The sequence below is a fragment of the Cyprinus carpio genome, chromosome A6 (assembly GCF_018340385.1).
Source record: "Cyprinus carpio isolate SPL01 chromosome A6, ASM1834038v1, whole genome shotgun sequence".
Classification (NCBI taxonomy): Eukaryota; Metazoa; Chordata; class Actinopteri; order Cypriniformes; family Cyprinidae; genus Cyprinus; species Cyprinus carpio.
Window position 1 is genome coordinate 24511800 of NC_056577.1, and position 27022 is coordinate 24538821.

At 37.6% G+C, this 27022-nt stretch overlaps 2 protein-coding genes across 4 annotated transcripts in view; both read right to left on the bottom strand.

The window, feature by feature from the left end:
- Positions 1-1467: 1467 nt before the first annotated feature.
- LOC109067679 (collagen alpha-1(VII) chain-like) lies at positions 1468-21871 on the bottom strand. Of its 3 annotated transcripts, none has more exons than XM_042758594.1 (43): positions 21510-21870; positions 21264-21377; positions 21089-21160; positions 20952-20996; positions 19784-19819; positions 18929-18964; positions 18812-18856; positions 18602-18634; positions 18410-18472; positions 18013-18048; positions 16641-16721; positions 16415-16483; positions 16266-16301; positions 15333-15392; positions 15009-15053; positions 14885-14920; positions 14680-14775; positions 14045-14171; positions 13812-13882; positions 13634-13669; positions 12601-12660; positions 12476-12520; positions 12091-12126; positions 11943-11978; positions 11502-11558; positions 11234-11305; positions 10535-10606; positions 10360-10395; positions 10169-10249; positions 9518-9571; positions 9382-9435; positions 9235-9297; positions 8282-8344; positions 8051-8167; positions 7323-7400; positions 7179-7232; positions 7005-7053; positions 6603-6611; positions 6222-6314; positions 4125-4256; positions 3984-4044; positions 3177-3350; positions 1468-3022 (listed from the first exon to the last, which is right to left on the bottom strand). In XM_042758594.1, exons 7-41 carry the CDS (start codon positions 18848-18850, stop codon positions 4013-4015), a joined length of 2121 nt encoding a protein of 706 aa, XP_042614528.1. In that variant the 5' UTR covers positions 18851-18856; positions 18929-18964; positions 19784-19819; positions 20952-20996; positions 21089-21160; positions 21264-21377; positions 21510-21870; the 3' UTR covers positions 1468-3022; positions 3177-3350; positions 3984-4012. The 3 variants fall into 3 exon arrangements, with proteins under 3 accessions (XP_042614528.1, XP_042614529.1, XP_042614530.1); XM_042758595.1 differs by lacking the exon at positions 19784-19819 and adding an exon at positions 20142-20177; XM_042758596.1 differs by lacking the exon at positions 6222-6314 and having other exon boundaries at positions 21510-21871.
- Positions 21872-21887: 16 nt separating this feature from the next.
- Positions 21888-27022, bottom strand: part of LOC109091047 (collagen alpha-1(VII) chain-like) — a 40027-nt gene continuing 34892 nt past the window's right edge. The window contains exons 63-76 of the mRNA XM_042759203.1: positions 25721-25801; positions 25601-25636; positions 25405-25476; positions 25253-25297; positions 24507-24542; positions 24376-24411; positions 23545-23649; positions 23345-23410; positions 23071-23106; positions 22935-22970; positions 22787-22825; positions 22669-22704; positions 22468-22590; positions 21888-22222 (exon numbers count right to left, since the gene is read on the bottom strand). Of these exons, the coding sequence (XP_042615137.1) occupies positions 21920-22222; positions 22468-22590; positions 22669-22704; positions 22787-22825; positions 22935-22970; positions 23071-23106; positions 23345-23410; positions 23545-23649; positions 24376-24411; positions 24507-24542; positions 25253-25297; positions 25405-25476; positions 25601-25636; positions 25721-25801 (1050 nt within the window). The 3' untranslated portion in view covers positions 21888-21919. The remainder of the gene's footprint in view (positions 22223-22467; positions 22591-22668; positions 22705-22786; positions 22826-22934; positions 22971-23070; positions 23107-23344; positions 23411-23544; positions 23650-24375; positions 24412-24506; positions 24543-25252; positions 25298-25404; positions 25477-25600; positions 25637-25720; positions 25802-27022) is intronic.

A 27022-nucleotide genomic window follows, 5' to 3' on the forward strand; every position in this document is an offset into this window, starting at 1 on the left:
CAACACAGGACTCATGATAGCGTTAATCTTTTCTTCTCCGAACAATCGATTTTCCAGATGCCCAAGCAGTCGGAAGGGAGCTTCAGAGAAAAATAACTTTGTACCAGTCTTCTGCTGTCCAATCCTTGTACTTCCTGCAGGATTTCAGTCTGTCCTTGGTGCTTTTCTTGGAGAGAAGTGGCTGCTTTCTGCCCTTCTTGACACCAGGCCATTGTCCAAAAGTCTTGGCCTCACTGTGTGTGTAGATGCTCTAACACCAACCTGCTGCCATTCCTGAGCAAACTCTGCACTGCTGGAGACACAATTCCGTAGCTGATTTGCTGGACACTCTGGGACGTCCTGAAGACTCCTTCACTGCAGTTGAACCTCTTTCCTTGAAGTTCTTGATGATCCGGTATATGGTTTTTTCAGGCGCTATATTCTTTGTAGACTGCTCTCACAGTCTATTTAGTATGATAGTGGTTAACCTGACTAGTACTCATTCACACTTTCACATGTGCTGCTGATATGATTAGTCTGTTAATGTTAGCTGGTCATTTTGTGTCAGGATCAAGAAACAGTGAAATGTTTTTTTGTTTGGTTTTTTTTTTTTGTGAAAAGTTCATTTTTTGGCCAGTGAAGCTTTTAACAATTATTTAAATGCATCTGATCACTCTATACAATAATCTAGAAACAATGTGAATGAACACCACAACAACTTAAGCAGCAAACTTTGCAAAACACAAAATATGTCACTACCAAAACTTTTCAACATAAATGTAATAAGCTTACTCTTAACAACTACTTTTTAAACATGTAAATCCCCTTCAAATATTGAAAATATGTGAAATATATCAACTTTTATCTGAAGATCAGTAGATTTCCCACTACAGGTGGTCATGTTTTTTTAAAATGCTGCCTGTGAGCTAAACAAAGAATGTATGAACGAAGTGACCAGATCTAAATATTCACAACAAACACCCTTTCAACATGAAACCCAGAAATGAGACGTACACTTTCCCTGATTCTCTCTACAGCTTCTCAAATGTTTATATCCCACAGGATACGTTGCCCTTTTTAGGGTCAAGTACACTGTAAAAATATTTTTGAAGTTGTAAATAAAACAAATATTATTGGAGTGCGTTTTGCAAGCAAATCCTACTTCATTCTTTCTACTTCAAAATTTCACATATAATTCAGTTACTTGCCGTTTTTTTGTTATTTTTTATATATATTTTTTTTTTAGCAATTTCTAAATGAAAATTATTTCTACCCGTTTTTTTCCAGTGTATTCCTCTATGAACTCTAATGCTCAGCACAATAATGAAAAGGCAAAGACTGCTTTTCAATGTCAAAGTCAATGTCACCTAATCTTTCAAAATGCAATTAACTCATTCCTTCCCAAGGATATTTAGTAGATTTGGAAAGGTCCCTTTAAAAGGCATATGCAGTGACCTGAGAGAATGAGGAATGCATCCACACAAAAGCTGTTTTTTCCAAATATTCATTGCATCCAAGGCTTGATTAAAACATGATATAGATAGACATGGTTGACCTCTGGAGCACCACAGTGAATTTTATGCACAGTTGTCAGTGACTGACATTACAATAAACTCATTAAAAGGCACAATGATGGATTCATCTCAAGAATAAAAATATAGACTCAAACAATGTTATTAAGCAGGCATGAGAGTATAAAACAAAATACCCTAACAGATGGACTGGCTAAAATGCAGTCACTGAATAAATATGAGTAGAAATGAATATGAAAACAGTGTTTGAGTGACAACCCCGGAGGAGTAGTAATGAGTGTACACTGGCATCTTAACAAGATGGTCCAGAACCATTAGTGAATCATCAGAAGTGTGACTAGGATTGATGCACAAACAAACCCCTCCCCCCACCCACCTCCCAAAAAGACAACACAACATAGAGTTACACCAAATTTACAGAGAGAGAGAGAAGAAAGAATGAGAAGACTATGTAGTTCTGGTCTAAATAAACTACAGGTGGTTACTGACCTTTTTAATATGGCTCTAGTTGACAAAAGGCTAGTCAAATGTCAAATATATATTGTTAAAATGAGAGCCCCAACACTCCAACACATTAAATTCAGACTTGTTCATCACATTTAAATAGAGATTTATGTCTTGTTTCATGTTATTTTTTCCCCTTTTAAATTTCAATGTTTATTTCAAGCAAATACGGAACTCATGTAGAAAAGATAACTTTACAATGCATGAATCTATATTTGACTACTTTTATGTGCTATTAAAACTGTGCAAAGAAAACTGTAAATTGCTCCAACATCACTTAAAATGAACAGGACTCTAAAATCCTTACACTATAATGGAAATAAACACTGAATATAATGAACGGAATACATGAAAACAATCAAATCAGTCAAAAATATAAAAATAGCTTTAAAAAATAGCACCATTTGTCCAAGTAAACATGCAGCATCTAATAATACAAGAACATTCATTCTCATTTTCAAGCAGATAAAAATACAGATCTACATTTACAGTACAATTTTGTACAGCACAGACTTATTCTACGAACAAGTCTAAGATGAATTTGTTAAGAATATTACAATGCGTGTTCTAGTTTCTGTTTTTAGCACCTGAGAAAATGTGAGTGGGTGTAAATATGCAACATCAAGGAGAAAAAATGAAAGATAATATTGTATGCAGTTACTAAATGGACTAATGTACGTGTGTTAAAGCAAGTGCAAGTAGTGTGTGCGTGTGTGTGTGTGTGTGTGTATGTATATAATATAAAAATCAATGTATCCAGAATGGCAGGAAGATTGCTTGGTAGCTCAACAGACACAAAATAAATAAACAAGAAAAACCTTAAAGACCTGATCAATATTTAAAATTTGCTTGTCCGGTTGAGGAAAAGGTGTTGACATCAGTCTTTACCTTGATCTCTTGTGCATGATGGCAGTGTTAAACACTACGGTTTAGGTTTTTTCTTATTGCTGACAAGTTTGTGATCCTCCATTTACTGTCAACTCTTGTATTTAAGCTAAAACAAAATTCTGTAACATAAATAGGATTGTGAGAAAAACTCTTACAGATGCAGTGCAGAAATCACATCTCTATCCCATGCAATTAATAATTTATTTACATTATCATTACATGCATTATCGCACCATTTGCTTCCTTTGTATTAATCAGTGTGTGTTAATGTACCTTCTTACTCTTGTAGACAGAGTTTCTCACATTCTTCCTTTTGTAAAAAGCGGTTAGCGTTTCCTCCACAGCCGCTGTAGATAAAAGGTCTACAAACGCCCACTTCAGAGTTAAAGTACCAGCGCAGAGTATAGTGGGAACAATTACCCTCTTCCATGGGCAAGATGCAGGAGTCTAAAACACACATTAAAAAAAAAAAAGAATGGTAAAGGATACACACCAATTCTTATTTTGTTCCACAGAAAACACTACAAAAGTTCTATCCTGAATTAATGCAAATTGAACAATATGGCGAAAGTCATCGCTGAAATGCACAAATGCACACAAGGCAGATTAAACTTTTAAATTTGTCATTATGGCATCTCTCTAAAGTTCATAGCACCACGGAGATCTGTAGAAATGTCCAGCTATTTTCTGTGGCAGGACAGCTGCTTGCAATCTCATACTGAGAGCTGTCATACAGATGAGTCAGCGGGTTGACAGCATGCAGATGATACACGGAGAAACAACAGGAAGTGAGCACAGCAAAGAACAATAGTTTGCAGTAATTACAGAGTGCAAAATTATGATAATCCATCATCATAGAGTTGACATCAACAAAAGTTTAATACATTCCTACAGATAGCATTTCTAAGCACTTGATTCCCAACAAAGACATGGAAAAGCAGTAAAATGTGGAGAATAAAATATGCACCATCGACACTGTTATTTCCACAGTAATGGTATAGTCAGGATCCCCAACATTCTGCGTAAAGATGACTGAATGGAGCCTTTAATCTCCATAATGAATAAAAAGTTTTGGCTTACCTTCACCTTTCACCTCAAATTTTGTCCTTTCAGCTTAATGAATCAAAAGAGACGGTTTGACCTGCCAAAATATCCATATATTATACTATGTCTACGCGGAAAGCTACAAACTGTTTTTCTACAGGAAAAAAACTGGCATACCCTGGCTTTTATTGACCGTGGTGTCATAGTCAGCGATCTCCATTACTGGAGCATCATCATCATAGGTCTCTATAGAGTAAATGTGCTCATAGTCTGGATCGTTTGTGTTCATCACAACACGCAGCTTATGACCTGCAAAAAAACGTGCATGGATGCACAAACAAAGAATGTGAGGGCTATTGGAAATCAGTTTAGAATGCTGGTATATCATAGTTTGAAAGCAATCGATGTACATGTGCAACTAGATAATGTTAAATACAAGCATGCATTTAACATATCCCACTTATGTTTAAGGCAAAAACATAGTTTCTGTTTAAAGGGGTAGTTTAAAGAGAAAAATGTAAATTCTGTCATCATTTACTCATCCTTGTTTCAATCCTGTATGATTTACTTCCTTCCATAGAACATGATAATGAGATGTTTTGTAAATGTCAATGCTGCTTTTTTAAATAACGCAGTGACTACCATTGTGAAAAAGAACTTTAGCATACTTAAAAAAAGAGTATTTATTACACAAATAACGAAAAAAAAATGCTTAAAGGGATACTCCACCCCCAAATTAAAATTTTGTCATTAATCACTTACCCCCATGTCGTTCCAAACCCGTAAAAGCTATGTTTATTTTCGGAACACATTTTAAGATATTTTAGATGAAAACCGGGAGGCTTGTGACTGTCCCATTAACTGCCAGGTAAGTTACACTGTCAAGGTCCAGAAAAGTATGAAAGACTTCGTCAGAATAGACCATCTGCCATCAGTGGTTCCACCTTAACAATATGAAGCGTCAGATATTTAACAATATTTAACCCTGTCAGACTCTGTCGTGTGTAACCCATGTGCTCTGTGACCTAGTTTCTGTTTCCTGTGCTTTGATTTGATTCCAGGTGTTCCCCGTTTTATTTTGATTGTATCCAGGTGTGTCTAGTCGGTAGTCCCTATTGTCTGTGTATTTAAAGAGTGTTCAGTTCCCTGTTTCGTGGTCCGGTATTGTTTATGTTAACTCCTTGTGCAACGTGTGATTCCCGCGATATGAATAAATTCCTTGGTTTAGTACTCCTGGTCTCCTCGTTCCTCGCTCCGTGTTCCCACACACTAGCAAACTGTGACAAACGCGCTAATTTTGACAGCACTAATTCAAATATATTGGTAATTACACATTTGCAATTATGAAGATGCAATTTAGTACATTTAAAACATTAATGGACTAAATTAATGTTGTGAAAAAAACAGAGGGGGGGATGCTTTTGAATTTTTTTATGAAATGTTTTTAATACGACAGAAACTGTATTTAGTGTGATCTCAGTTTAATAAAAACATTGTAAGCCTAAGTTAGGCCTATTAATTGTAATGATTTAATGTCCACGGTTGTTCAAACAACAAATTACATAGAGAAAACGAGCAAAGAACACAACGGAGCTTTTTGAAACTCCGAATCAGTTAAACCATTGCGTTGCAAAATGATTCACTGTTTCGAAGCACTCCAATCGGATCGCGTATCGCGAATCATTTGATGCAGATCGGGACGTCAGAGCGGGTTTGCATGATGTTTTTATCCCCACCGGGGATAAAAGTAATTCAGCAGAGGCAGGGATGCATAGACCAGAGGGGGGGAAATACCCTCCATCCCCCCCGGCAAATCGCACCCTGAATGTAATATTGAATAACAAACTACAGTTAAAATTTATATGTGCTTTTGTATGTAAGCCAACACATCAAAAAGTGTAATTGTTTAAAGCACAATAAAAAATTATGCTATGAATGCTATATGTATGCTATAACTGCACATTTAATACAACTAGACACACCTTTTCGTTTTCACAAGTGCAAGAGATAGATAGGTTAGTTGCACTTGGCACATACTGTAAGTCATATGGGCTTTTGTGGTATGGAAAAAAATCAGTGTGAACATTCTTCAAAATATCTTCTTTTGTGTTACACGTATGAGTAAAAGTATGACAGAATTTTTATTTTTGGGTGAACTGCTTCTTTAAACTAGCCCTTTAAAAAAAAAATTGGAGGACAGAGTGACAAGAGTTTTCAGTTTAGAAGAGAGGAGGATAAACAGAGAATAAAGGAAGAGCTGAGGATAGGACTCACCCTCCTCGTCCCCTTGGATTAGTGAGCTCTCTAGGGACGTGGAGGAGCTTCGGTAAGCATGAACCTGTACAGGTTTCTCAACTTCCTGAACACCTGAGAACACGCCCATAACGAATCACACAAACGTAAGATAGTAAAACCCATCAGTGAACACAAGCATCCATGCGTGTAAAGATGTACTCAAAGTTCATGCACTACATCAACAATTTAGCATGCACAAAACCCAGTAATTCTCACAAACATACTCAACAACAAGGTTTATACAGACTGAGATCACACAAGCCTACTGTTAGTGTATTGTGTGCACATGAGTTGCTGAAGCAATGATAGGAATATGTCTACTGGCTATATTGAGGCTACAGTATATAAGTCACAACTTACCTCCACAAGCTTAGGGAAAAAGAAAGAAAAAGAGACAACTTAATTGATACAAGATAAATTAAAATCAACATCAATCAGCATACTTCTGTAAAATGTATTCCCAAGTGAAAAAAAAGAATATACAATGGGGAAAAAAGTAGGCAGAGGTTGATTTCATCCCATATTTCATTTTGTTCCATACGACATTGAAGCCAGACCATAAATCGAGTTTGCCATTCATGTGGAGGACAGTAGTTTAAAACAATGCCAAAATAATGGCAATTGGTTAATATTATTTTTCTTACAAAAATGAAAGTTGCTGTAGAGGATTTGTTTTGATTTCCGGTCTTTAAAATGTGAAACAATCATTGATGATGATGGAAAATTGTTGCAGATGGAGATAAAAAACGGTTATCCACTCACCACAATGCAGGTTCATCTCTCTTCGAACATAAGCCCGAATCTCATCCTCCTTTAAGAGCAAAGATAGTCTTTGTGTCATTGCTACTTATCTTGAGGATTCAATGAGTAGCAGAATAAAATATGCATGATGGCATTACAATAAATCATGAATCATAAACGTCTATTTGTTCTGACCGTCATGCCTGGTTGTCCTCTGTCTCCTTTAGGTCCATCAGTGCCAATCTCACCTTATACAAAAACACAAAGAGACACATTTAGTGAAGACAGATGTACAGTATGGAGAGAAAATGCAGGGGACAAGTAGGTGTATAGAGTCACCTGTTCTCCTCTTTCTCCTGGGATCCCAGGTATGCCACGTGGTCCAACCATAGCAGGGCCTGGAGGACCTCTTTCTCCCTACAATAAATATTCAATATCTCACATATGATGAACTAACCATGGCTTCTTGTGCATATGAATCAGTGTTTCCTGAAGTGCTATTCAGGAGCAGCACTGCACTGCTGTTCAAAATCAATACAAAGCATATCACCAAAAAATATATATAAATAAATAAATAATTATAAAATAAATAGAATTGCACTGTATGTGAAGAGAGAAAGACTGTAATGAATCTGTCAAACTAACTGACAAATCAGTCTGAAAAGAGTAAATGGTCTGAATCATGGACTAAATTGGTACGACAACTCACATCCTCACTGAATCAGCTCTAATTACTTAATTGTTTGCTGAACCACAGGTTATGACAAATTGAGCCCAGACCGTTACTGTGCTGTGTGTATTTTTTGACAATATAGAAAATTCAAATTTGTAATGTCAGTGAAAGTTCAGTAACTCACTGGATATCCATATGACAACATGAATTAAGAGATAGTTACAGACATATATCCACTTCAGAGTTGTTATACTTGTTGTTATTTACTGTATTCTAATTTAAAGGCCTATTATAATTTTAAAAAGCATGCTGTGTGGTCCAATGTCGATGACACCCCTCCTGATGAAAAAAAAAACTAATGTATAGAAACGCAGACATGAAGTATGTTTGATACCTTTTGCCCCTGCAGGCCCTCTGGACCTTTACCTCCAGCAGGTCCTTGAGGGCCTGTTAGACCAAGGGGTCCATCTGCTCCTCTTAGACCAGGGGGGCCAGGGATACCAGGTTGGCCCTAAAGAAAGCAGGAGAAAGATTTTTTAAGGTGGAAGATTTGATAAGCCACTTCACTGAGATTAGCAGTTTTAGGCTTAAACAGCAGGGGAGCTAAAGATGTTGGTAAACTCACCCGTTCACCTTTCTCTCCTTGTGATCCCTTCGGCCCCAAAACTCCATCAAAGCCTCTGTCACCCTGGACATCAATCAATGAACGTTACACGATTTGTTTAAAGTTTTATTGTACCTTTTCCACTTTATTCTTTGAAATTGGAAGGATTGCAGAGTATGTAGTCTTATGTTACAGTAAAATAGTTCATTTTGTTGTCCACTGGCTTATTCAGAAGGGATTTTAAAAGAATTGGTAAGTTGGTACCAATCAATCTAATAATAATAATAATAATAATGAAGTATAGTATTATTAATACAGATTCAATTCGAGCCAACTGTGACGAAAATGTTGAAAATTGTTTTTTTTTTACATTGTAATAAAATACAAATTATTAATTGTTTAATAATATACACTACAGGTCAAAAATTTGGGGTTGGTAGAGATTTTTTGAAAAGAAGTCTCTCAAGGCTGCATTTATCTGATGAAAATACAGTAAAACTTATAATGTTGTGACATATATTAATGTATGTTATATTGAATTTTATTCCTGTGATGCAAAGCTGAATTTTGGGAAACCATGATCCACTTTTTTTAGGATTCTTTGATGAATAGAAAGTTCTAAACAGGGCATTTATTTGAAATGAAATCTTTTGTAACATTAGGAATGTCTTTACTGTCATCCTTGCTGAACATAAGTATTGATTTCTTTTTAAAAAATAATATCCTAATGACCCACACTTTTGAACGGTAGTGTACATAATACACATTACAATTATTTTGAAAAACCTGAAACACTTTGTAATTGTTTTAATTATTTCTATTAATATTTAGTTTTTTTTTTTTGACGTGTTCCAGCATATGTGTTCCATCAATTATATCAACAGTTACTATACAATTGTGAAATTATGTATTGTGACAACACTATTATTAAATATATTCTCAGACCAATATGTTTCCCATGAAATATGTCTTACCTTGGCTCCAATGAGTCCCTCCTTCCCTGGACTTCCTGTGAGACCTGGAGACCCAACTTCACCCTGAAATTAAATTTGCCATCAAAGCAAGATAACGACAGGAATCGCATACATGCCTCACATATAAATAAATTCATGTGTAAATACCTGCTCTCCTTTCCTCCCTGGCAATCCCGGTCTGCCATTAATCCCAGCATCCCCCTATGAACAGACACAATTCATCACTTCCAGCAAAACACGGTGACACAACTAAAACTTTCCTTGAGCTCTCTTTATTACTCACCTTGTCTCCCTTTGGTCCGCTTGGTCCACATGCTCCCTTGGAGCCTCGTTCTCCCTGTAAGCCATTAAAGCTCAGTCAAACTGTCAATCAATGTTACAGGGAGTAATGTCACAGGAGAAATTGCTATCTAGAAAGAATAAAGCACCATTCATGTGTCTGTCATACACACAAGCACACAAACTCATACACACCCTTCAATTACTGTCTTTCTCATTAGTCACAACGGATAGAGGTCTATCTGGGATGCTGAATCCAGATAAAAGTTCTTATCTGCAATGTGTGCGTGCGTGTCTATGTTGCCGCTGGCTGAAGGGCAGCTAGTACTGTCTGCAGCGGCCCATGTATCCCTGAGAGGAATGATTCATACACAGGAGTCTTTCATGTGCCTCACTGCACTCGACAAATCAATTTTTCCACACATGCACGCACACGCACACATATTCACACACAAAAACTTTAATACGATGGCTCTGAGGTACATATGCAGATGAATGTCAGACACAATGGCCTGGAATCCAGACTGTGGCTGAATTATAAGCAGTGTGATCATCTGGTCTGAAGGGCTACTCAAGGTTACCTTTAAAGCTTGCAATAGTCAGTTGAGTTTTAATCAAAGAGACAACCATTAAATGCACACACACATAAACACACCTTGAGGCCTCGCTGACCTACGGGCCCAACCTCTCCCTTCTCTCCTCTCATGCCAGACAGACCATCTTTACCAGGTGTTCCCTGTAGAGGACAGATAAAAAAATAAGTAGTCATGAGGAAATGGCTGAGTCTGGGGACTATATGTGCCAGTCATGCACTGATGTTATAGGAATCTGAATAAGAATACGCACTGCTTCTCCTGGGATACCTGGCTGCCCTGCTTCTCCCTGCAAATGATAAGCAAATATTTGATCAATATGGCGTTCACACACATCTATGTACATATGCAAACATTCCCAAATGTATTCAGGTATATGCATATGTTTATTCTTGTTCATTTGTGAAGAAAGGGAATGTATTTGTCACCTTCTGACCACCAGGACCACGGGCTCCCTGGAAGCCAGTGGAACCTCTCTCTCCCGGCTCCCCTCTCAGACCCTGGAAATATGATAGAAAAATCACAAATGAGATCTCTTTAATATCTTTGTCATTTCTCTCAAACAGCAATGAGATTAAAGGGGAAACAAATTGTGTCTCTTGCTTCTCAGATTATTCTGCTAAGAAGAGACCACAACAAGACTTCTATAGAGTTTTAGAAGAAATCTCAACGTCTGTAATCAAAAGAAAGAGATTTCAATATACTCAAACATTTCTCATCAGATTCTTTGCAGACCACATTTTCTGAGCTAAGCTATCCACATAAAATTTATAGCTCTATCCTCTTATTTTTGTCAGTATTTCATACACCTTAGGAATTTTAGAAGACATCTGAGACATAAAAAGAAATGAGTTCTGAAAGAGCAACCTTTAAAAGAAATCAAAAGAGATTTACCATTTTATTTAGGGATGCACCAGTATTAAAATTGTGGCTAATAGCAATATATTTTTATTAATGTTAAGACTGATAACTAATAAATAGCCCATATTAAATGTTATACTATTTTGTCTAAAAAAATGAATAAATAAATAAACTATTTTTAAATGCCACAAGTGATTTAGGCATGACAACATTTTATTGTAGTTGTATATTACTAAAAAATTATAAACAAGAAAAAACATTCTTACCTGTTCTCCTGGTGGTCCTTCCTGTCCCTTTGCACCCTTTTCACCCTGTGCACCTTTAGTTCCTCGCTCCCCCTGAGGAGAGCAGTGATCAATACAATCGATTAGTTTACATCGAACCAATAGATCTGCCTTTATCCTGTTGCTTACTGACTCGTTAACAATCTATAGATCCCGAGGCAGACACACATGAATGCTTTATGACCATTTCATAAAGTGACCCAAAAGCATTAAACACCTGACACAACTTAATCAAAACAATTTGACTCACGGTTTCTCCTTTCACTCCTTTCTCTCCTGAAGGTCCCCCCACCAGCAGAGTATCTCCTTAAAGATTCATAATCAAACAAAGCAATATACAATCCTTTAAATATGTAGAAAGAACAGTATATGTTTAATATGCAAAATAAACCTCCTTTTAAGGTGATACAAAACCCTGCTACTTCACATCATAATAATCTTCTGGTTTTGATTTTGCGATAATACCCGATTCTGTACATGATTCTGCTTATTATATGTCTACAAATAAATAAATGCACTTGAAATATTTATTTGCATTTAAATCACTTTATTACTTAAGAAGAATCAAGTTAATCTGTGAAATTCACCATCATTGAAAAATATTGGAATGATCAATCAGAATCAAGTATTCAAGGAAGCTGTGTAATAAAGAAAGATGATCAAACCATATTCAAAAAAAAAAAAAAATTACCTTTTCGCCTTTTATTCCTGAAGGACCTTGTTCACCCTGTGAAGAATTGGTAGTTTATAAAACGTATATGTAAAGGAATATGTATTTTAGCAAAGTAACAGACTCAGCCTGAGACAGATTGTAGAAGTTGATGAAAAGTTATACACACCTTATCTCCTCTGTTTCCTTTGCTGCCAGGAGGACCCTATCAGTGGGACAGACAGATCTTATTTGCCTGAGCATTTGTAGATAGAAGACGTGCAGCACTGCAAGAGGCCTTGACTCATAATGCTTTTGAAATTGCAGCGAGTGGAAGACAAACACATCATAGCCCCTGAATATAAAGTGTGATGAATACAGTGTGTTCGTACAGCTACCTCTCTGCCTGCATCAGTCTTTCCACATCTAGACGAGGGCTCAGATCAATGACACCCATCGAGAGACTGACTGTTACTGCCTGACTGACATCAATATGTGCAAAAAACAGGATGTGGTGGGGTAAAAATAATGAGTGAATGCTGAATGTTGTGAACGGAAAGTAGGAGTATATTTACAGTAGGGCCTCTCTCTCCATCTGTTCCAGCCCGACCTTCTTCTCCCTATAAAAATTAAACGGATACACACACTATAACAATCTGCATACAAACAAATGAACAAGAGATGTCATTGTGGACATTACCCTAGGCCCTGCGTCTCCTCTCTCTCCTCTTGAACCTGGCACTCCTACACCAATTTCACCCTGAATGTGGAGAAAAAAGTGAGAGAAGAAGGGTAATGACTCTGTATCACGCAGTTCACTTCATTTTTGTCCATAATCTTACTGAAGTGCCTCTACCTGCAGAGAGACAAGCTGGTATCAGGTTTAGCTTTTTAGATCTGTTTCCTTAATTCCAAAATAAACACAACTAAATTGGTCCTAAAAGTCTAAAACCACTTTTAAAAATGCTTCTATTTTGTATTTTTCTACTTTTAATTACAAATTATATAATCAGTATAACACATTTAAGTAAAAAGGTTAATCAGCATGGATTTCAAAATGTCTTACTATTTCTGTATTTCGCTGTAATGACAATATGCACTTGGGCACAATATGCAGTTCGTTTCAGGTTTAATTCTGATTTTTGAACTATATACTATATTTAATATGCTGAAACATGACTGAACAGCCCTAAAAATATACAACAAGCCAGGGCTCTACAGTGCGAACATTAGTCACCTTTGCGACTGTAAATGTCTGAGAAAAAAATTAGACGCACTGGTGCAGCTGAGCGGATTGAAGCTCATGAATAAATTAACACTCAGCAGGTGCCAAATGCCAGTCAAGACTGCAAAGACTATGACTGAATTATGTACATTTGTAGTCTAACACACTGCGTGCTTAAGAGTAAAGCTTAAGGTCTCCGTGGGGCTTTCCACAAAAATTAAAGCTCTGTGCTTTAATGAGTGAATGCAAATAAATTAAGACGTCAATAAATATTAGTATTGTAATTTTATTTATGTAAATTAAACTGTTATTTTTGCAGATTTTACAGCTTTTATTTTTTTATTTTTGCTCACACAATGTTCCCGATTTCTGTCATAAAAGCTCCGTTCTCTCATGCTTACTTGCACATGACTTCAACTGTTCCTACATTTTTTGAATGTGCTCTTAAATTTTTTAAATTAGGAGTGCTCCTAAAAATTGTAAGCCCTGCAAGCAACACATCACTTACCTTATCACCCTTAAGTCCTGGAAGGCCCGCATTACCCTAACATGAAGATAAAGACATCGATGAATACCACTGAGGGTTATACACACACACACACACACACAGTTTTACTTGCTCTAAGAAACACCATAATGCAAATGCTTATAAACAATTATTTGATTTTAACATGTCTGTGACTTACAGGGGGTCCTGGGGGCCCAGCAGCTCCTGGCGTTCCTGGGTTTCCGGCTTTGCCAATAAATCCTTGTAGACCTTACAAGCACCAAGTGCAATTGCGATCATTGGATACAGCCAAATTCAGTAAATGTTTTAGTTTATGATGGTATTTAGCCTATTACTTTATGTAATGATAGTACTCCTAAACGTGTTGTTTTTAGTGTATATTTGTTTCTGTATGTGCGGTGACTCTACTAACCCTCTCTCCTGGTGGTCCAGGGGGTCCTGGCTGACCAACTTCACCTCTCTGCCCTGCCAGTCCGGGCCTGCCATCCAATCCACGTGGTCCAGGAGGGCCCGGAGGACCTGGTAAGCCAGGGTCACCCTACAACAGATTCAAATGTTTTATTTAATATTCACACTAGATTTTTACATTTTCTGTGGTTGATTATGTGGCTGGTAGGGCATTGCTATGTGGTCTATTTGAGGTATCATTCTTTTTTTTTTTTTTTTACAGAAACGATGTGGGATAAATTAATTCCAAAGTATACTTCGGCCATCCACGTTCTGCAACGGTCCGTGCACTGTCCTTGTAACACAATTTTTGTAATCAGAAGTGTCTGTGGACGTCGGCATAGAACAGCGCAGGCGGAAGGTAGGTTTTTATTTGTAAATTTTTGTTTAGGTGGTGTTGTTGTTGTGTCGAGCGTGTCCTTTTTCGTTCATCTGCAGTTGAGTATACTTTGAAAGCTGTGCAGACCCGGCTGTGCACGAAATGGAACAGAATGTGGAAAGTGAAGTATACCTGTGCCTTTACGTGCCAAAGTTTACACTTACGGTTAGAGGTCTGTTAGCAACAGTTCAAAAACTCGAAAATAAAATTAATCAATGACCTTTAAGCCGATGGGTCCAGATTGTCCTTGAGGCCCAGGCATGCCCACACCTGCCTCTCCTTTGACTCCTTTGGGCCCAGATGGTCCTCTCATTCCCTGAACATTGAATGTGCAAAAGTCTTTAAATGAAGCATGTATTATATTGGAGATGAAATGGATGATGGTTGCTGGCAGTTCTGCCTCTGAAGTGACTGCAGGTACTCACATTCTCACCAGGATCTCCAGGATCACCCGCAGCACCCTGTGAGTAAATAACACTTTAAATTCTATCTCTACACATTGTACATTGCCTTGTTAGTGGACACTCTTTTCATAATAATGCTACTCACTCTTTCTCCTTTGATCCCCGCTGGCCCTTTGTCCCCTTTTGGGCCCTAAAACACAAAACAGACACACAAACAAAATCAATTAAGAGTATGAAATGAGAATTCAGAACTACTTATACAAATGACATTAATGATGAAGAAAGGCTGATGACAGAATATGATGGCAAACTGTGGGAACAAATAATGAGGCATAAATAAACATAAATATCCAGTACAACATATATAGACCTATATAATACATATATACAACTATATACACATAAAAGAAATTCATTGGAATGTATTGGACAGGAGCTCCAATAAATAACCAAAATGAGTGAAACTCACCGGTAATCCAGGAAGGCCATTTTCTCCAACTGTACCTGGCAATGTCAGACCAGGAGGACCTTAAACAATCAGCCAATAAATGAGTTAATAATGTGGTATGTTCAATTCAGAAATAACAAATCTATGGCCCATTATCACAATCTATGTCATGGCGCATTGCAGATAAGCCATCCATTTCCCTCAGGAGAATTGGTACTGTACCAAATGAATGGATGCATTGACTGCCTGTGTGCTTCAGTTCTGTTTATTCCATTGATGTTTTTTCAGGAAATACTGCACATTTCTGAGACCATGCTGTACATATTTTTCAGATATTATAAAGATTCCATCAAAGGTGAAACTGCAGATGGCATCTCTTGACAGATTAGTTACTCCTGGAAGTCTTCAGCTGTACAGTGAAAGCAGGTGATGGATTTTGCCTGTGGCATTTAATGTGCAACGGGCCATGATAGTTTACTTCCCTGTCCCTGTCCTGTTATAAGTTTGTTGATAAATGTGGTAAATATATATATAGAGCACATCAGTGCCAATATCTAAATAAACTCACAAGCAAACACAATAACCAAGAAGTTAACTAGATGGAAAGTACATAAAGACTGTCAAAAAATGTCTAAACTTTGTATGTAAAAACCTACCTGAGTATCAAAGAAAGCTTTTTATCCATAGCAGTCATAAAATATTAGATTAAAGTCAAATAAAATAGACTGAAGAAATAAAAGTCTTTACTTCTCTGTGGTTTACTTTTACTTTACTACTTTGTGCTGCTCCTCAACTGGCATTTATGTATGACAACACTGAGAGAAGACCTATTGAAGAGCAGATACATGGCGCTCTAACATTACGTTTGTTTCAAATGAGATTATCTGTCATGCAGGTGAGACACGCTGATCTTCACACAGTGTTCGCTATAATGTAACCATGGCAACAACTCACCATCTCACCCTTCATTCCAGGGGGTCCGGTGACAGACTGCAGAACACAGTGGAAATAAAAGGAGAGAGATAAATTGAGCACGTTGGGAATGAAAAGCAAAGTGTCACTCAAACTACACATTACGTGCAAATCAACACATGCAGATGCACCTTTCCTGGCGGACCGCTGTCTCCTTGCTCTCCTTTAAGTCCTGGGGGGCCGATGGGTCCGGCAATACCCTAACAGAAAGTGACAGAGAGAGATAATAAGACAGAGAGAGAGCAGTTATGTGGGGAGGAAAAGAAAGAAGCATAGAGAACATGAAAAAAGGTGCAGAAGATCATGAAATTAACGCATATATGTCTTCGTAAATGTAAAGGCCATCTGATCACTCACCAGTTTCCCAGGTAACCCTGGCAGGCCATCTTTCCCTGGAACACCATCTCTCCCTGGGACCCCAGGCTTGCCCCCTTCTCCCTGTTTATGCCATCATGTTAAAAATAACCTTGTTACTCAATAAAGTGCCAGGCCTCACAGTAACATTGAGTGAGCAAACAACAGTTTTCATTATCACTTATCACCAACACAAACATGCTAAAGAAACAAATAAAATCAATTTTTGTGTATGGTAATTGATGAATCCTGTGGATAAAGTAGCAGAATACTTACTTACTTAGCTAAGTATTCTAATTCCTTACTTTTTTTCTTCTACTTTTTCCCTTATTGTTTGAATCAAATACTAATGTTAATATTTGTTGCTAGAAACAGCTGTCAGGGTTAGTTTATTATACATTATATGCAAGTGTTATGTTCAGTTTATAAAAAAGATTTAACAAAAACAGAGTAAAAAGAAAATCAATATTCTGATAAAAACTTCATTTTAAGAAAATAAAATCTATTGATAAATTATGTGAACACATTAATCTATACTGAAAAAAATAACAAACATAAAATACTATTTTTGGCACTAAAATATTGACTGTTGTGGGGCAATGATATTTGCAAGCTAATCTTCATTAGGCTGTGATTTTTAACTAAATTGCTAATTGAATAATACAAAAATATTTTGACAATTAATCAAGTAATGACTGAAATTTCACAATAAAAAAATACTTAAGTAGGCTTATGCATGCTCTAAATCTGAGTATAATGTATAAACAGCATACACACATATGTATATATTATTTTCTTTAATTCTAAAAATGCAAAAAATATGGGTTTACGATTTTTGTATTTATACTTAACTGTATATAAAAACAATAGAAGTCTATGGAATGACCTCATATAGCTTATTAAACATATGTATGTATGTTAGCAAGAGAACAGGAGAGCAGAGTCTGTTCTCAGTCTCTTCATATTAACTACAGTAGGTCTATTGCAAAGTATCTCAGAATATGATACACATCCATGCGATACATGTATCACGATGTCATAATTGGATAGTGAATGAAACAGCTCCAAACGCCTAACCAAGACCAAGTGTGTCCATCCGAGAAAGTGAATTGTGGTTGAGTTTCAATCTTTCTCACACCTTATAGAAACAGTTCTGACTGCACTGTGAAACAGCAATATTGCTTTTCAAATCCAAAGCCAAGTACTCTCACACAGCTGATACTTTTTTGTCTTTTGTTGATCGAACTCTCAACCATGCATTGCCTCACCTCCGCCATTTAACCAATTATTTGAAGAGAGAAAATCATAATAGAGGATTTTTTGTAATTTGAAATGCTCTGTAATATAAGTTAGTCTGGTATGTTTATTTACTCACCACTTGTCCTGAAAGCCCTGGAGGTCCTTGTGGTCCCTGCAAACATTAGAAAGTGCTGCATTCATCCTTACTCAGATAAATATAAATCACCCTTAAAATCATCATTTATCTATAAGAACAAGATGCATATGAAAAACAGGATTTATCGAATTGAACAGTACTCTGACATTTAAGTGCTGAAATAGGCCTATGCAAGGAGGAAAAACATGTTGCTTTCTAAAGTGCAAGGGCAAACTGAAGACTATCAAAGATAAGGATAAATAAGGCACAGAGAAACAGAGCATGTGAAGAGGCTCTAAGCTGAAGCTGCAGAGATTGTCTAATAACCTCTGTGGAGAGACAGAGTTCAAACTCCTCTGAGCTGTTGAAATGACTCCAATATTGCGTTTTATCTTACTATTGCTCCTGGAGTGCCTGTAGGTCCAGGTAACCCTCTGTTGCCCTGAGGTCCAGGAGGACCCGAAGAATGAAGAGAAGACTGAAGAGTGAGTAAACACTGGTGGGTTAGTTATGTAACTCCAAAAACACATTGCTGTGTATCAAATCGCCTGAAGGAAAGTGTTTATCGCTATTCAGCTGGAAAACATACTTGAACTCCAATGCCTGGTTCTCCTTGGTTACCCTAAACATGACACACAAACATTTTATATGTAATTTGTATCTGGAATACCAAAGCTGAGGAAATCAGGATACAAACACAGGACAAAATAACTAACATGGTTCATGCTGTTATTGTTGATTTAAAATGACTGCTAACGAATAAAATTATATGGTCCATGTCATAAAATGCAGCATTAACCTTCACACCAGGAGCCCCTGGGGGTCCATTTCCGCCCATGGGTCCCTGAAATATCAAACCAAAGGTTAGAAAAAAGATTTTTAATTTGAGTATGTACATTAAACTAAATATACGTACAGTTGGTCCTCTTATTCCTGGTTCTCCTGGATTCCCCTGTGCAAAATACACATTTGGTATGAATAGCAGGCTTATACAAATATAAAGCACACAGATACACACATGCACATATAAACAGCATACACAAGCTCAGAACGGACAGACATACTGTATACTGTACTTTTGACAAAGACAGTACAAACATTAGACAAACACTACTGTTCCAAAGTTTGGGGTTGGTAAGATTTGTAAAATATTTTTGAAAGAAGTCTCTTATGCTCACCAAGGCTGCATTTATTTGATCAAAAATGCAGTAATATTGTGAATATTATTACAATTTAAAATATTTTACTATGAAAATGTAATTTATTCATGTGATGGCAAACCTAAATTTTCTAGTCTTCTGTGTCACATGATCCTTCAGAAATCATTCTAATATGCTGATTTGGTGCTCAAGAAACATTTCTTATTAATATCACTGTTAAAAACAGTTGTGCTTCTTAATATATTCGTGAACATTCTATGATGAATATAAAGTTAAAAAGAACAGCATTTATTTGAATAGAACAATTTTGCAATAGATTAAATGTATTTATTGTCACGTTTGAACAACTTATCCTTGCTAAATAAAAGTATTATTTCTTAAAAAAAAAAAAAAAAAAAAAAAAAACCTTACTGACCCCAAACTGTTGGACGGTAGTGTATAAAATTAAATATTCACATTGCTCACAGAGACATAAAACTATATATATTTCCAAGCACACTTAAGTATCTAACGGACATACACAAATACACAAAAACAAACTACAGAGACAAGGACGGCCCCCTTCCCAATATTAGCAAAGCAGCCTACAATCTCAGCCAAAGAAAACCTACCGGTCTGCCCAACACTCCTGGGAACCCAGGCAAGCCCTAGAGAGAGGAAGGAAGGGATGGAGGGACAGGAGGTGTAGAGAGAACAGAGGTGTGATGGTCCAAATTTCAAGTGGAGAGGAATTAGAAGTTGAAGGGAGTGGGATTACAAAAAGGAGTGGAGGAGGAAAAGAGGAGACAGAGTGGTTAGCGGATAGAAGCGGTGCTGCATTTGTTACTTCTGTGTTGTTTATCTATGGAGCCTCAGGCAAAGGAAGTCAGCTAGTGCTCACAGCAAGGCCTATTACTCGTGTCAAATCCCCAGGCTTTCCTACATTTGCAAGCCCAAGTGAGGCTGCTTTGTTGGAATGCTGTTACTCACAGGTAGGCCTGGTGGACCGGCCGGTCCCTTCAAACCCTGCTCCGGAGGAGAATAAATAAATGTATGAGTGAGAGTCAAAACTCTCCTCTTCTCCACTAATGCTAAATCTCCATTTCATGAGTGACACCGTGTTTTCATACTGAATGGCTACTAAAATACTATATAATTGACTTATCTATCACAGTAAGTGATAAAAAACAATCTGGTCTTAAACTTTAATCTGGTTTTAAAAGTTCTGCAGAATTCAAAAAACATTACCAGACTCTCAAATGAGAGCAAGAGATTTGTGGGACTCACCGTTCTTTAGTAATCTTACCGTAGTTTGTCATAATTACAGTAGACCAATGTGCATGACTGTTATATAATAGGAATGCATAAGGCATCATCGGAAGGTGATGCCTGCCTGTGCTAAGGACATTGCTATGCAGTTGGTATGGCATCTTGGGTGGTTGTTTGGGTGTTCTGGTTGGCAGGGTGTTTTCAAAGTCTCTATGATATTCTGGTTCACAGATAAGTCTCAGGTCCCTCAGTATCTGTTACATATTCAGTTTGTGTTTGTCTGTTTTATCGTCCACCAGACAAAAACTATCACATCACTTGAAAAAGTAACAGCACGATACTTCATAACAAGGCACACTATCTACAAATGGTGTGGGATAAGTTATCTATCTAATATGTATGAGCAAAACTAACACCGATGCTTGCTTTAGCACACATCAAACAAAAACATCAACATTAATTAGACATAGAGCAATTAGAATTCATTTTAATAATAAACTGGCAACACAGCCACTGGAATTTGTTTCTCACCGGCTTCCCATCCGCCCCTGGTTTTCCTGGCTCTCCTGGACTTCCCTAAGATAAAAGTTCCACAGTTTTATTGTAAAATTAAATGAATAGAGACTAAGCTCTATTGTCAGTTAAAGCCAATAAAAGGGTATACTCACTGGGAAGCCATCTTTTCCACTTTCTCCACTGGCTCCTTTTTCTCCCTTTTCCCCACGAGGACCTGTGTAGCCCTGAGAGAGGGACAAATAACAGATCAGATTGTCAGCAAAGGTCACAAACCTATAAGGTAGCATGCTGCCACACATATAAATTTTTCAGAAACTCCACCCTCACCCTCTCTCCTGTAGGTCCAGGAGGTCCTACTTGACCAGGTTCTCCTCTGATACCTTGGGCACCTGGAAGACCCCTTGGACCAGGCAAACCACTCTGAGCAGAGACAGAATCCCCCTTTGAAACACACACACACACACACACACACACACACACACACATGCTCAATATGTTAGTACACAAAATTGACAACATTCAATTCTCAACTTTCACTAGTGAACTACAAATGTGAGCTTCATTTTGTTTTACCTTTGGTCCTGGAGGCCCCCCTAGGCCAGCCAATCCAGCAGGACCCTAAAAAATAAGGTTTATTGCATATGAAAACAAGAAAGTAGGGTTTGAACATACACCAAGCACCAAATGCAAGCACAATTTTCTGGTCGGAAATTACAATTCATACATGTTAAATATATATTATGAAAGAAAATGCACTGGCAACTAAATACATAATTTATTTATTCAATTATTTATTTATTTATTTATTTATTTTTGCTGGTGCATTTTTTTTAAATTCAACTGCTATTAGCAAGTGTGGCAAATTTTATTTTAGACATTGAGTGAACATGCATGAATTATAGTAATGGTACTTACAGCTGGCCCTTTGTCCCCTTTCTCCCCCTTCTCCCCCTGCAACATTTTTTTTTTTTTTTACAATAACTTTATTTCAAGTGTTTTGTTCGATCAGCTCTGTATCTCATAAAAGATGTAAAACAGCTATAGTAACAAAATACCAATGCTCTTCTTCTCTTTACCTTGTCCCCAGGTCTGCCAGCTTCTCCAAGTTCACCGGCTCGTCCTGGTACTCCTGGTATTCCTGGCTTTCCGGGTTCACCTGCCTGTCCTGGTGGACCTTCTGGGCCTCTTTCTCCAATTGCCCTGCCTGGAGGACCCTGTGGGCCAGGAGGCCCTTTCTCACCCTGCTCTCCTTTCACACCTCGTTCACCTGGAAGACCTTGTGCACCCTGAATGCCAGTATGCAAGGAAGAGAAAACTAGGTTTAAAAAAGGAAGAAGAGAAGAGGATAAGAACGTGAAGAAATACAGAGAGTTGCTGGATGTTTTCTAACCAGAAATACATTTCAGCACCATGGTCAGCGGCCAATGAGTTTTTGCATGATCTTTATTGCAAAAGGTATCGTGACACTACTCATCCAACTATTCAACTACCAGACAGCACTCAGTCTCACATACGCACAATTTTAACTCACATCTGCTCCTGGATGGCCTCTGGGTCCGACATCTCCTTTTTCGCCCCTCTTTCCTTCTGTCAGTTCACTCAACTTTGATACCAGACTGCTTCTGTTATCAACTAATAGTTTCAGTTCTCTGACCTGCAAAGAATAGGAGAGAGGGTGACATTTACATCTACATACAAACTCTGTAAATCTTGTTGATAAATTTCTCTGTACCTCAATGCCAAATTCTGACAAAGATTTCTTCACATCCTATGACAAAACGGGGACAACAACATTAATCATCTTGCCAGCCGTGCATGTGTGACTTTGTGTGCGTGAGCGTTTTCCTCACCACTACATTTCCTGGTTTACCATAGTCTCCTGGATCTCCCTGTCAATCAAAAGAGTTGAATTATTACAGTCAGGTATGCTGAGAACTGCCTTGTGTCAGCTCTGAGAGCAGTGACCACTAAAAGACACATTCGTTAAAATATACTCACCGCATCTCCTTTCAAGCCTGGCAGACCTCTCTCCCCCTACAAAGGTCACATTATGACAACATCATGTGTCATGATATCTAAAAAAACACAGCATATTTACTTACACACACACACTCACACATACAGACAAACTTACTCTTGGTCCAGCAGCTCCTGGGACTCCAGGTACTCCCTGAGTGATAAAAAGTAATACATATGAAAGATACAATACATAGCTGCTCTCATTTTGTCTGTATTTCATTCAAACAGTGATTAAATATACATATTTAGTCTTTATTATTTAACTAAACAAGATTTTCCCAATTTCAGAAGAAAATGTAAGTGGTGCTTTTTTCTAAAAACCAAAAATACATGATCTCTGACAAATGACTTCTACTGCTGTAGAGCCAGTTGTGGAATATGTTACTTACAGGGGCTCCAGGAGGGCCCTGGGGGCCTGGAATAGGTGTTGCTGCCCCCCCTTTAACATACACCACCTGACAAAAAAAAAAGTAAGATTAAGATATACAGCTCTTTGAATAAATTAAGCATCCTCCAGAATTCTCATGCAATTAATAGAGTAGAAGAGTAGCCTATTTAAAATCAAACATATGCACAAACACAAACGTACAGGTCCTGGTGGTCCGACATTTCCAGGAACTCCAGGTGGTCCAATGGGACCCTGAGGGCCAATAATTCCTGCAATTCCCTGATCACCTTTCAACCCATCTCGACCCTGAGGAGAGATAAACAGAGAAAGAGAGGGAGATGAGAGAAATAACCATGATACAAATTAATTTCTTAATTAATGGGCATAAATTTGCACATCAAATAAACTCATCAGTGAAGAGTTTCTCCTATAAGGCTGTTGACTCATAATTACTGACTGCACTCAGCATCAAGCACAGGAAGAAGAGCATCCATGCATTTAGAATGTAGGTGATTGTGTGTGTGTATGTTTGCGAGCGTGTTTCTACGATTGAAAACATCCATTTAACAACAAATCTGATTTGTGCTGATGGGAAAATTAGCTGTGTGAGACAGACAAATAGCAAAAAGCGAGTAAAAAGGGCAAAGAGATATAATGACATGGACTGAATCACAGAAAACAACAAAATCTGAGTACACTGAGTCAAACGTGGCTACCAAATCACAGGAAGAAAACAGCAGGTACAGACAAGGAGTACAAAATGAAACAGCCGGCACTTACAAACAAGAATAGCCTTTACAAGCCTTTATATGTTACATGCTTACCTTTGATGCCATGTAGTGAATGAAATTCACAAAATAGTAAAAATAACATTTTCCGTAACATAGCTGTCAGAGAAGCCTTAAAATGTACATTTTGAAAGTGTTATGTAGTGCTGAATATGATAAGCTGTGATGGACTTGTTTTGTGTTGTGAAAGGCAGGAAGAGAGTGAGAACAGGATGATCAGGAAGATAAAGACAAAGAGACTCACATCTCTTCCAGTGGGCCCCGGCTCTCCTTTATCTCCCTGCAAAGAAGGCATAACCAGATTCGATCAGAGGCTAATTATCAAAATTTACAATGTAATCACATACAAGATTTCACCAATAGGTGTTTTATTACCTTTCGACCATCCTCTCCTGGCACGCCATCCTCGCCCTGAAAAAGATAGAAAATGAGGCATTAAACACAGACATCTGGATGAGAGCGAGGCACATTTTCATAATTTCTGTAATCAAGACTTCCTGTAATCAGCTCTTCCTGTTTTGGTATGAGAACGCTTGTAATTTTGAGCGACTCATTCTAGCAGTAATTTTTCTTTTAAACGCTTTGTGCGACACGCAGCCTCATATTACGGACATATGACGGGTGCCATCCAGCCCAATATAGCTCCTGCAATTACCACAGCTGGTTCAGGGCTGTGATCAGTAAATCAGAAGAAACTGCAGGACGAGCGGGTTTTGCGTAAGATCTGCTCCAACGGCGTAATCTTTATGAGTCAGGTCAACCAAACATAAGTACACGGCTGACTGAAACTCCTCACATATTTTAACTATAAAGCATTTATTAGTCAGAGTTACCTCCCACTGAAAGCTCATTAGGCTACTAAGAGAGGGTGATTTATTATCAGCAGGATTTAATCATCTCATTTATGGAGGACAAGGACTGTGGTGCGGTTACTAATCTGGAATGAGAGTTTGCATACATCATTCTAGATTGAGCCTTGATTAAAAAAAAAAATAAGAAAAGCCACAGGATTTAAAGTACCAAGTGATGGTTTGGAAATTAACACATGCTACTGATATTACAATTAGGTTGTTGAATATATCAGGATGTTGGGTTTTTATTAAGATTACAGCATTACTTACAGTTTTTCCAGGCAGTCCTGGTTTCCCATCCTCCCCTGCTTTGCCCTGAAATAAAGCATAACATTATTTTGATGTGATAATGTGTTTATGCTCCAGTATGGGAATTTGCATGGATAAATGATTTTCACAGATTAAGCTGTGATATTACTCACAGGTGTGCCATTAGCTCCTGGGGGCCCAGGTGGTCCTGGAGGCCCCTGAGACCCTCTTAGTCCCGCCAAGCCCTAGGCAACAACAAATAGAATGTTTAACGGATTAAAAGATGGATTGATTTGTTGCAGCAAACAGTGGCAACATCATGATGCAACAAACAGATGATTTGACATACGGAGGGACAGGAGTACTCACATCTCTTCCAGGATCCCCTTGTTTTCCTGGGTCACCCTACAAAACCAAAACCATTAAGGATTCAAATTGATAGAAGATCCTTTGAATCTGAAGCTGATGCAATGATTGAAGTTATCTGACCCGTAATCCAGGAGCTCCAGGCGGCCCAGGTTTCCCATCCTGACCGGGTCGTCCATCCAATCCAGCCACTCCTCTTTCTCCCTGCACATGCATGCACACATATACAGAAACAATCAATATTGACTAGTCTGTGGCATACACACACTGTAAATACACACAAAACAATCACTATCACTGTCAAAATCTATTTCAATTTTCTCAGCAATGGGTCGTCACCAATTTAAATTAATAATAATGAGAATGGGTTGACTGACAGATCCAGTCTTTGTCACTAATAACACCTTTCTGAAAGTATCACACATACGCATGCCAATAGCAGCAGTCATCAGCTTAATTAATATAATAAATATCAATGAAGCCAGTCTAAAAAAATGATTATGAAAGAAACAGAGATCAAATGGATAAATTAGACCAGCACAGGTATAAGTATATGTCACAAGGGTCAGACACAAATTAATTGGCTATACGTCTCTGACAGGAAGAAAGCCTCAACATAGTTTACAATATTCCTCCAGACATCATTGAGATCGTGTTTTCTCATTTCCTGCCACTATGAAACAAAACCTTGTTTCAGTTCTGTAGCACAAATGTTAGACAAAGATTAAAGTCTCGCAGACAGCCAATACCAAATAATTGCAGCGCTAGTGAGACCTGCTATTTAAAACCCCAAGAGGTAAAATCTGACATAATGTAGTGTGTCACAGCTTCTGCAGTATAGAGAGATTCATGACTAAGCAGTTATATTTATACTTTACACTGATTACTGCAGCCAGTTTTACAATTTCAGCCATTTTTCAGCTGTCTACCACTGTATGACACTCACTTTTCAAAATATTGTCATTGCTGCACTCTAAAATAGAATGATTTTTGCAGGAATGCTTACACCTGCTTTTGAAGAGATATTTAAGGAAGCTGCTTACTTTATAAATGCCTCATTCATACAGTAATTGACGGTAAAAATTGCATGGCTGAAGCAAGGTGTTCAGTTCCTTGTTCAGACATCACAATCCTTTTTAATCAAATTATTCAATTTAATTAATTCATCTTTCTATAAAATTCATTGCAGGTAATGTCTACTTGCCACTTGCTTTACATTAAAAAAATACAACATACACTATCGTTCAAATGTTTGGGGTCAGTATGATATTTTTTATTTAGCAAGGATGCATTAAATTGATCAAAAGGGACAGTAAATACTGACACTGTTACAAAAAAAAAAAATGTTTCAAATGAATGCTGTTCTTCTGAACTTTCTTTTATGCTAAAAAAATGTATTACAGTTCCGACAAAAATATGAAGCAG

What these genes read in the sequence shown, in the direction of transcription:
- LOC109067679 (XM_042758594.1), bottom strand. Translation starts at nt 18,850, where the DNA reads ATGGGCGGAAATGGACCCCCAGGGGCTCCTGGTGTGAAG. An exon ending in GAGGAGACGCAGGGCCTAGG is followed by an intron (nt 12,521 to 12,600) that starts GTAATGTCCACA and finishes TAATTTTTATAG; the next exon opens with GGAGAAGAAGGTCGGGCTGG. An exon ending in GCGGACCAAAGGGAGACAAG is followed by an intron (nt 9,436 to 9,517) that starts GTGAGTAATAAA and finishes GTCTGTTCATAG; the next exon opens with GGGGATGCTGGGATTAATGG.